The 10452-nt window shown below is 41.3% G+C and overlaps 1 pseudogene and 1 gene segment (V, D, J or C); both read right to left on the bottom strand.

The window, feature by feature from the left end:
• Positions 1–211: 211 nt before the first annotated feature.
• On the bottom strand, positions 212–5291 carry LOC129831426 (immunoglobulin lambda-1 light chain-like; annotated as a pseudogene).
• Positions 5292–6944: 1653 nt separating this feature from the next.
• LOC129867603 (Ig lambda chain C region-like) lies at positions 6945–10090 on the bottom strand (the record flags this gene model as incomplete). The annotated part of the segment is given in 2 exon segments: positions 6945–7523; positions 10057–10090. Coding segments are annotated over 2 exon segments (360 nt in total), but the record flags the coding sequence as incomplete, so codon positions are not given.
• Between the last annotated feature and the right edge of the window lie 362 nt (positions 10091–10452).

Below are 10452 nucleotides of genomic sequence, written 5' to 3'. Positions count from 1 at the left end.
AATGATACGGAGTCCAACATCCAATGTTAATACTAGAGAACAGTCAACTGTTAGGTTATCTCTGGTTGGTCAGAATCCTTCTTATGATAATAAACCTGGTAAGGATTCTGGGCTCTTCTGTCTTGGTTCAATTTAAACAGTCATTCTCAAGAGTCACCCTCATTAAGTGCTGCTAACACTGATACTCATCAACATGCTCAAATACAAACACTTGTTCTTTAGAATGTTCTTTATTTAATATCCACAATACAGCAAAGCTCTAACTATTCCTCTATTAATCATTAGTAATTCAACTCATTTCACAACAGTAGAGAGGTATAGTCATCATGACAGTGTTTCAGATGTCATGTTTTAGAGAACATGATGCTGGTACAGTGAATGCATCAATAGTAACTTGTCATGAGAAACAACCCTCAACAACTATTTGACATCACATTGGTAATTGTCATAATATTCACTGCTGCATTCAGACTTCAGCCCAATATCATCCATGTTGTTAGGATTTTAACGTCTATATTTAACAGCAAAGCAATGCATACAACCTTATTTAACAGCTTTAAACTACCAACTGCACTCATTTAAAAATGAATCTTTTGTTTTACAGACTACAACTAGTCTTTCTGATCTCTTTCTCAGAGAATGTTGACCCCAACGACACTTTACATGTGAACACCAGGCCCTTGTCCCAGTCTGCAGTCTGAATGGTCAGATAGCTGCTGATCTTGAAGGTTTTGTCTGGTTGCTGCTCAGCAGGGCTGGTAGAAACATCTTCTGTCACTGATTCACCGTTAGACATCCAGCTGACATCTGCCAACCCCTTGGACTTCTGAGACAGGTTACTAGTCAGACACACCAGTGTTGCTCTGCTGGACTTGAGGTCTTCAGTGGACGGAGGGAACAGGGTCACAGCAGGTGTAGCCAGATCTCCATCTGTAGAAAGTAGTCAATGGATGGGATGAGAAGAAAACACAATGGATAACAGTTTATATTTCAGTACATGTGGGTATCATTACCAATGCACCCTGCATTAAGAGCAATTAAATAGAGAACTGCTCTTCATGATGTTTACAATGATACTGATAGAAGGACTCATACGGTGTTAAGGTGTTAAAATGAGAGACATTATTAATACATTACTTATAATATTACATCACAGCTCTGGACGACTAAAATGCTAAAAGCTGAATGAAATGTGGACATTTTAAATATAAAATACAAATAATTCACAAGGAAATGGGATTTAAAAAATATATATATATTTGTCTAAGAAATTGAGCTGGATAAAATTTCTGGAGATGAAATATCTCCTTTACATTGAGTTATATAGACAACATAAACACAAGATATTCATGATAAAACATGAACAGAGCAGACCAACCAGAGACATTAACACTGTCATCAAACTGTTTCATAAGTATTTACAAACAACATATGAGACAGGATTAAAGCAGGTGCAAAATATTAAATCAGTCAATATAAATTACATTTTATTAAATAAACATTAAAAAAAATATATATATCTGACCAACACTATAGTAGAAACAAAACATATTCTGTAGATTAACACATTAGAAGGGTACTCACCAGTAACAATGAGCTTGGTTCCTGGTCCGAATACCACAGTGATTCAGTTTGTATACACGGCCGTACAAAAACCTCCTCACTCTCTCTACTGAGAGGACAGGAACTGAAACATCCCATTCAGACAGAGCTTCACTCTCTCTACTGAGAGGACAGGAACTGAAACATCCCATTCAGACAGAGCTTCACTCTCTCTACTGAGAGGACATGAACTGAAACATCCATTCAGACAGAGCTTCACTCTCTCTACTGAGAGGAGAGGAACTGAAACATCCCATTCAGACAGAGCTTCACTCTCTCTAATGAGAGGACAGGAACTGAAACATCCCATTCAGACAGAGCTTCACTCTCTCTACTGAGAGGACAGGAACTGAAACATCCCATTCAGACAGAGCTTCACTCTCACAGTGAGAGGACAGGAACTGAAACATCCCATTCAGACAGAGCTTCACTCTCTCTACTGAGAGGACAGGAACTGAAACATCCCATTCAGACAGAGCTTCACTCTCTCTACTGAGAGGACAGGAACTGAAACATCCCATTCAGACAGAGCTTCACTCTCACTACTGAGAGGACAGGAACTGAAACATCCCATTCAGACAGAGCTTCACTCTCTCTACTGAGAGGACAGGAACTGAAACATCCCATTCAGACAGAGCTTCACTCTCACAGTGAGAGGACAGGAACTGAAACATCCCATTCAGACAGAGCTTCACTCTCTCTACTGAGAGGACAGGAACTGAAACATCCCATTCAGACAGAGCTTCACTCTCTCTACTGAGAGGACAGGAACTGAAACATCCCATTCAGACAGAGCTTCACTCTCACTACTGAGAGGACAGGAACTGAAACATCCCATTCAGACAGAGCTTCACTCTCTCTACTGAGAGGACAGGAACTGAAACATCCCATTCAGACAGAGCTTCACTCTCTCTACTGAGAGGACAGGAACTGAAACATCCCATTCAGACAGAGCTTCACTCTCTCTACTGAGAGGACAGGAACTGAAACATCCCATTCAGACAGAGCTTCACTCTCTCTACTGAGAGGACAGGAACTGAAACATCCCATTCAGACAGAGCTTCACTCTCTCTACTGAGAGGACAGGAACTGAAACATCCATTCAGACAGAGCTTCACTCTCTCTACTGAGAGGACAGGAACTGAAACATCCCATTCAGACAGAGCTTCACTCTCTCTACTGAGAGGACAGGAACTGAACCATCCCATTCAGACAGAGCTTCACTCTCTCTACTGAGAGGACAGGAACTGAAACATCCATTCAGACAGAGCTTCACTCTCTCTACAAACATCTCAGGCTTTTCTAGAGTTTCTCTCTATGTAGTAACAGTATATAGAATAACATCATATTCTGCTGTTGGTGTCTGGTCCTTTTGAATCCATCAGTTAAAGCATTAAAGCAATATCCATATGATGCAGTGTTGATGATGATGATGATGATGATGATGATGATGATGATGATGATGATGATGATGATGATGATGATATGATGATGAGGATTACATCAAGAATGGATAAATCTCTTTTCACAATCTTCTTATAATCTTTTTGACATGTAGGAATGGATGGTTCCTCCATTCCCAGATCTCCCATTGTGACATGTATATATTGTTATACTAATCACTTACCAACTTCAACTGCTGTTTCTTAGAGTTCACCCCTCTGCCACGAAGCAGAAGTGAGTGTATTTGGTGATGTTTTTGTCATAGTGTATGTCACTGTGATGCCCAATCGTCAACAGAGCTGTCATTTGTTTTACAGTAATACACTGCTGAGTCTTCCTCCTCCACATTATTACTAATCAAACTATAATCTGATATAGACTGATGAACAGATGTGAATTTAGGAGAGGAGAAACCAGAACCATATTTAACAGAGGTCCAATTATAGTAGTACCACTGTAAAACATACTGAGGAACTCCTCCTGGAACCTGTTTATACCAATGAGCAATATTATCAACAGTCCCCAGGTTACAGTCCAGAGTGTCCGTCTCTATCATCAACAGTCCCCAGGTTACAGTCCAGAGTGTCCGTCTCTATTATCAACAGTCCCCAGGTTACAGTCCAGAGTGTCCGTCTCTATTATCAACAGTCCCCAGGTTACAGTCCAGAGTGTCCGTCTCTATTATCAACAGTCCCCAGGTTACAGTCCAGAGTGTCCGTCTCTATTATCAACAGTCCCCAGGTTACAGTCCAGAGTGTCCGTCTCTATTATCAACAGTCCCCAGGTTACAGTCCAGAGTGTCCGTCTCTATTATCAACAGTCCCCAGGTTACAGTCCAGAGTGTCCGTCTCTATTATCAACAGTCCCCAGGTTACAGTCCATAGTGTCCGTCTCTATTACCAGCAGGCCCCAGGTTACAGTCTATAGTGGCCATCTCTATTATCAACAGTCTCCAGGTTACAGTCCAGAGTGTCTGTCTCTATCATCAACAGTCTCCAGGTTACAGTCCAGAGAGGTCGTGTCTCCTTTCCTCACTGTCACAACAGGAGGCTTCTGTGTCACCAAAGTCACACCACTGACACCTGGGAAATAAGAAGATGACATGTAGTAAAGAGAAACATACAGACTCATTATTAATAAAACAGGAAGTAAAACCTCCAGGAAGTCAGACTCCTTACATGTTAGAGCAGTGATGAGAGTGCAGAGTGTCCCCAGCATGTTGTCAGTGTGTGGTGTGAACGGCCCTTACTGTCCAGCTGAGAGATGAGCAGGGTTGGAGTGTGAGGAGAGGAGAGGCTGCAGGACCCACCTATAAGGAGACAGACAGGGAGGACCAGAGGGAGGGGCCTCTGAAGTTAACCAATCACCAGCTATTCTCATTGCTCTACATGAGGCCCTGTCTTCTTCACTGACTCATATTCTACCTCCATCAAACCATAACTGGAGTTTATTATCCTATACTAGTTCTACACAAGACTAACATAATTATGAGGTACTCAGGATGTCTCCCTATTCCCTTTATAGTGCACTACTGTTGACCAGAACCCAATGGGCCTTTATCAAAAGTAGTGCACTATAAAGGGAACATAGTGCCATTTGGGACACATTTTCAGTTTCAGTCCACTCCTCTGGTCACCTGCAGACCCCCCTACCACCACCCCTCCCCCCCGAACAGTTCTGAGAGGAAATAAAATAACCTCTTCATTTACATGAAGCTATAAATAAGGAGAGGAGGAGGGGAGGGGAAGCAGGTGTGTTCTGGGGGAGAAGGGGAACAACACATCACTGCCTGTAACTCAGTGTCAGATCTAGGACACGTCCCTGGTGAATGACTCTGATAACTAGAGATACTAGATATGAAACTATCAGCTGGTCTTTGGGTGGGACTGAAACCAGTGGTCTACAGAAAGCTGTTCCTGTTGTAAAGTACATGTAGATCTTTTCTCAGTCATTATTGGTGGTCCTATGTCTCACTCTGCTGTACGTTGACAGAACTGCAGACTCTATTCTGATCACTGATGCACAGTGGGGTGAATACAAACTTCCAATTCAGGTGAATCTTTACTTAGTCATGCATTGATGCCAATGGGAGACTAAGTGAAAATGTGACTGAACTGCAAGTTAGGATTCTCCCCAATGTGAACAAGACCAGACTGAGTGAGGGCACGACCGAGGACAGATGTGAGGAACCAGATGAGAACACAGAGAGAGAAAATGGAACAGGACAAGGGGTTCATGAGGACCAGAGGAAGGAGGGTCCCTAAACCTTAGTTAGACTGATATAGTCTCTCTACTACTACACCCATCCACTAGTACTAGAGGAAGGAGGGTCCCTAAACCTTAGTTAGACTGATATAGTCTCTCTACTACTACACCCATCCACTAGTACTAGAGGAAGGAGGGTCCCTAAACCTTAGTTAGACTGATATAGTCTCTTTACTACACCCATCCACTAGTACTAGAGGAAGGAGGGTCCCTAAACCTTAGTTAGACTGATATAGTCTCTACTACTACACCCATCCACTAGTACTAGAGGAAGGAGGGTCCCTAAACCTTAGTTAGACTGATATAGTCTCTCTACTACACCCATCCACTAGTACTAGAGGACGGAGGGTCCCTAAACCTTAGTTAGACTGATATAGTCTCTACTACTACACCCATCCACTAGTACTAGAGGAAGGAGGGTCCCTAAACCTTAGTTAGACTGATATAGTCTCTCTACTACACCCATCCACTAGTACTAGAGGAAGGAGGGTCCCTAAACCTTAGTTAGACTGATATAGTTTCTCTACTACACCCATCCACTAGTACTAGAGGAAGGAGGGTCCCTAAACCTTAGTTAGACTGATATAGTCTCTATACTACACCCATCCACTAGTACTAGAGGAAGGAGGGTCCCTAAACCTTAGTTAGACTGATATAGTCTCTCTACTACTACACCCATCCACTAGTACTAGAGGAAGGAGGGTCCCTAAACCTTAGTTAGACTGATATAGTCTCTCTACTACTACACCCATCCACTAGTACTAGAGGAAGGAGGGTCCCTAAACCTTAGTTAGACTGATTTAGTCTCAACTACATCACTACACTCCTCTCTGAACCAGACCAACACAGAACTGAGCAGAGCTTTGTACTGACAACAGAGATATTGTACACTAACTTTCAATAACGTACTGACAACAGAGATACTGTACACTAACTTTCAATAACGTACTGACAACAGAGATACTGTACACTAACTTTCCATAACGTAATTTGTGATTGATTTGAAACTGCGTGATGGATTTAGTCTGGAAATTATTACAATGAAATACAACTATAATGAAATACAACTATAATGAAATACAACTGTTTGAGCCACAAGGTGGAAGCATATTATAATATTATATCTCTTATTTTTCCCCCTCCTGGCAAAGATGTACGGAGAGAAAATATTCATGAGTAAAATGTTATTGTACATTATAGTAAGACATACGTTTATAACACTATTGAATATAAACTATGAATATATTGAATTTATCATGTTACTGTACTGTTGTTTTAATTCTTCATACAGTGAAAAGTACAAGCAAATATTGCCTGGGAAATAATCAAGTTGCCTTTTCAAATCAACTATTTTAAATAGATGATTAAATATATACTTTCAGAATGTTCTTATAAAACAATCATATCATACTAATGAAGGTTCTCAATAATGTGAAGTTGTAATTTAAACCTCTGGTCCATCTCTGGTTATTCATTAACATTACAGTAAACCTGCCCTACATCCTGGATATCTAGATTAACCATTTCTGGATCTGGTCAAAAGAGAGCAGGCTGCTCTGTTTGAGTTCAGTTAAACTCCCCCTCATTTAGAGCTGCTAACACTGATGTTCATCAACATGCTCAAATACAAACACTTGTTCTTTAGAATGTTCTTTATTTAATATCCACAATACAGCAAAGCTCTAACAATTCCTCTATTATACATCTGCAAAGCAACCCATTTCAAATATAAAAATTCTACTTATCATATAGCCTATGATATCAGTGTGATTAGCTATTTATCTTTCATGGAACATAATGTATATATGCAGGTTAAACTTCTAATGCATTAACAATATCTTGAAAAGTGATGTAGAAAATCAACTGGACATTACAATGGTTCTCAGGCTATTCAGTGCTGCATTCAGACTTCTTGATGTCTTTCTCAGCGAACTTGGAGCCCGCGGTGACTTTACATGAGAACACTTTGTCCTGGTTCCATTCTGACGTGTCAACGGTCAGACAGCTGCTGAGTTGGAACGTCTTGTCGGCTTGCGGCACCGGGCCACTCGTAGCGATGCCGCCGGTGACCGGATTCCCTCCCGCTGTCCAGCTGACATCGGCGTAGCCCATGGCCATCTGACTGGCCAGACACACCAGGGTGACTTTGCTGGACTTCAACTCATCGCTGGACGGAGGGAAGATGGTCAAGACAGGCGGAGGGAGGGTAGAGTCTGGACCAATGGAATGAGCAGAATAAATATTACACTAAATCATTTGATATGTTAGTAGAATGAAACAGGGTTGTGTGATTATACTGTAGAATAAAAAATATTACATTTTCTCAAAGGATACAAACAATGAACATTTTGGGCTCATAAATGAAAAGGCACTAAAACCATGTAATTCAATTGTTACATATTACTCATATGTCTGTTTGTAGCTGGACTTTCTAAGTAACTCTCCATGTGTGACTTTTCAGAGGTGAAGCAGATTTCTGTGCAAGTGGATAATTAATTCAGATCTCTAAGTTTAAACATAATCAAGTAGTCAGATGTTCTGAATGAGGGATAAAATGAAACATATATCTTACTACTAGTCAACCAGCAAACAGAGTTACCAACTGTAATGTAGTAGCCTGCAATGTAATGAATCATGTAGCAACATTGTGTGTAACTACATTTACATTTAAGTCATTTAGCAGACGCTCTTATCCAGAGCGACTTACAAATTGGAAAGTTCATACATATTCAACTACCATATACAGTGGGGAGAACAAGTATTTGATACACTGACAATTTTGCAGGTTTTCCTACTTACAAAGCATGTAGAGGTCTGTAATTTTTATCATAGGTACACTTCAACTGTGAGAGAAGGAATCTAAAACAAAAATCCAGAAAATCACATTGTATGATTTTTAAGTAATTAATTTGCATTTTATTGCATGACATAAGTATTTGATACATCAGAAAAGCAGAACTAAATATTTGGTACAGAAACCCTAGTTTGCAATTACAGAGATCATACGTTTCCTGTAGTTCTTGACCAGGTTTGCACACACTGCAGCAGGGATTTTGGCCCACTCCTCCATACAGACCTTCTCCAGATCCTTCAGGTTTCGGGGCTGTCGCTGGGCAATACGGACTTTCGGCTCCCTCCAAAGATTTTCTATTGGGTTCAGGTCTGGAGACTGGCTAGGCCACTCCAGGACCTTGAGATGCTTCTTACGGAGCCACTCCTTAGTTGCCCTGGCTGTGTGTTTCGGGTCGTTGTCATGCTGGAAGACCCAGCCACGACCCATCTTCAATGCTCTTACTGAGGGAAGGAGGTTGTTGGTCAAGATCTCGTGATACATGGCCCCATCCATCCTCCCCTCAATACGGTGCAGTCGTCCTGTCCCCTTTGCAGAAAAGCATCCCCAAAGAATGATGTCTCCACCTCCATGCTTCACGGTTGGGATGGTGTTCTTGGGGTTGTACTCATCCTTCTATTCCTCCAAACACGGCGAGTGGAGTTTAGAGCAAAAAGCTCTATTTTTGTCTCATCAGACCACATGACCTTCTCCCATTCCTCCTCTGGATCATCCAGATGGTCATTGGCAAACTTCAGACGGGCCTGGACATGCGCTGGCTTGAGCAGGGGGACCTTGCGTGCGCTGCAGGATTTTAATCCATGACGGCGTAGTGTGTTACTAATGGTTTTCTTTGAGACTGTGGTCCCAGCTCTCTTCAGGTCATTGACCAGGTCCTTCCGTGTAGTTCTGGGCTGATCCCTCACATTCCTCATGATCATTGATGCCCCACGAGGTGAGATCTTGCATGGAGCCCCAGACCGAGGGTGATTGACCGTCATCTTGAACTTCTTCCATTTTCTAATAATTGTGCCAACAGTTGTTGCCTTCTCACCAAGCTGCTTGGCTATTGTCCTGTAGCCCATCCCAGCCTTGTACAGGTCTACAATTTATCCCTGATGTCCTTACACAGCTCTCTGGTCTTGGCCATTGTGGAGAGGTTGGAGTCTGTTTGATTGAGTGTGTGGACAGGTGTCTTTTATACAGGTAACGAGTTCAAACAGGTGCAGTTAATACAGGTAATGAGTGGAGAACAGGAGGGCTTCTTAAAGAAAAACTAACAGGTCTGTGAGAGCCGGAATTCTTACTGGTTGGTAGGTGATCAAATACTTATGTCATGCAATAAAATGCAAATTAATTACTTAAAAATCATACAATGTGATTTTCTGGATTTTTGTTTTAGATTCCGTCTCTCACAGTTGAAGTGTACCTATGATAAAAATTACAGACCTCTACATGCTTTGTAAGTAGGAAAACCTGCAAAATCGTCAGTGTATCAAATACTTGTTCTCCCCACTGTACATGGTTTTATCATTATTTAATATAACGTGGGACCAACATTTTAAAGGTTCATACCACTTTATGTAGACTTCACATTCAAATCTACCTCTGAGTAAATATATTATTATTGTATGAGACATTATAAATGAGTAGTGTTGTCAAGTGACAGCAGTAACCTACATGGTCAAATAGTCCAACAAGTTTAAATGTGAAATCAACAACTACAGATATACTGTAGGCTATGAAGATGTCACATGGTGTCCATGACTCTTGATAATCAGTCCACAAAGTAGGTTATTTACATGAAATAAACATGAAAAAATAATATAATGTTAAGCACTTTAACTTTATTAACTATTACGTATTACAAAAACCCATTTTAAAAAACATATAAGGTTGAAAGAAAGGGTACTCACCAGTAACAAAGAGCTTGGTTCCTTGTCCGAATACCACAGTGATTCAGTTTGTATACACAGCCGTACAATAACCTCCTCCCTCTCACTACTGAGAGGACAGGAACTGAAACATCCCATTCAGACAGAGCTTCACTCTCTCTACTGAGAGGACAGGAACTGAAACATCCCATTCAGACAGAGCTTTACTCTCTCTACTGAGAGGACAGGAACTGAACAATCCATTCAGACAGAGCTTCACTCTCTCTACTGAGAGGACAGGAACTGAAACATCCCATTCAGACAGAGCTTCACTCTCTCTACTGAGAGGACAGGAACTGAAACATCCCATTCAGACAGAGCTTCACTCTCTCTACTGAGAGGACAGAAACTGAACCATCCAATTCAGACAGCTTCACT

Source organism: Salvelinus fontinalis, chromosome 2, assembly GCF_029448725.1.
Source record: "Salvelinus fontinalis isolate EN_2023a chromosome 2, ASM2944872v1, whole genome shotgun sequence".
In the NCBI taxonomy this organism is placed as follows: domain Eukaryota; kingdom Metazoa; phylum Chordata; class Actinopteri; order Salmoniformes; family Salmonidae; genus Salvelinus; species Salvelinus fontinalis.
The sequence above is the reverse complement of the archived record's forward strand: the minus strand, read 5'-3'. Positions and strand labels throughout refer to the sequence as shown.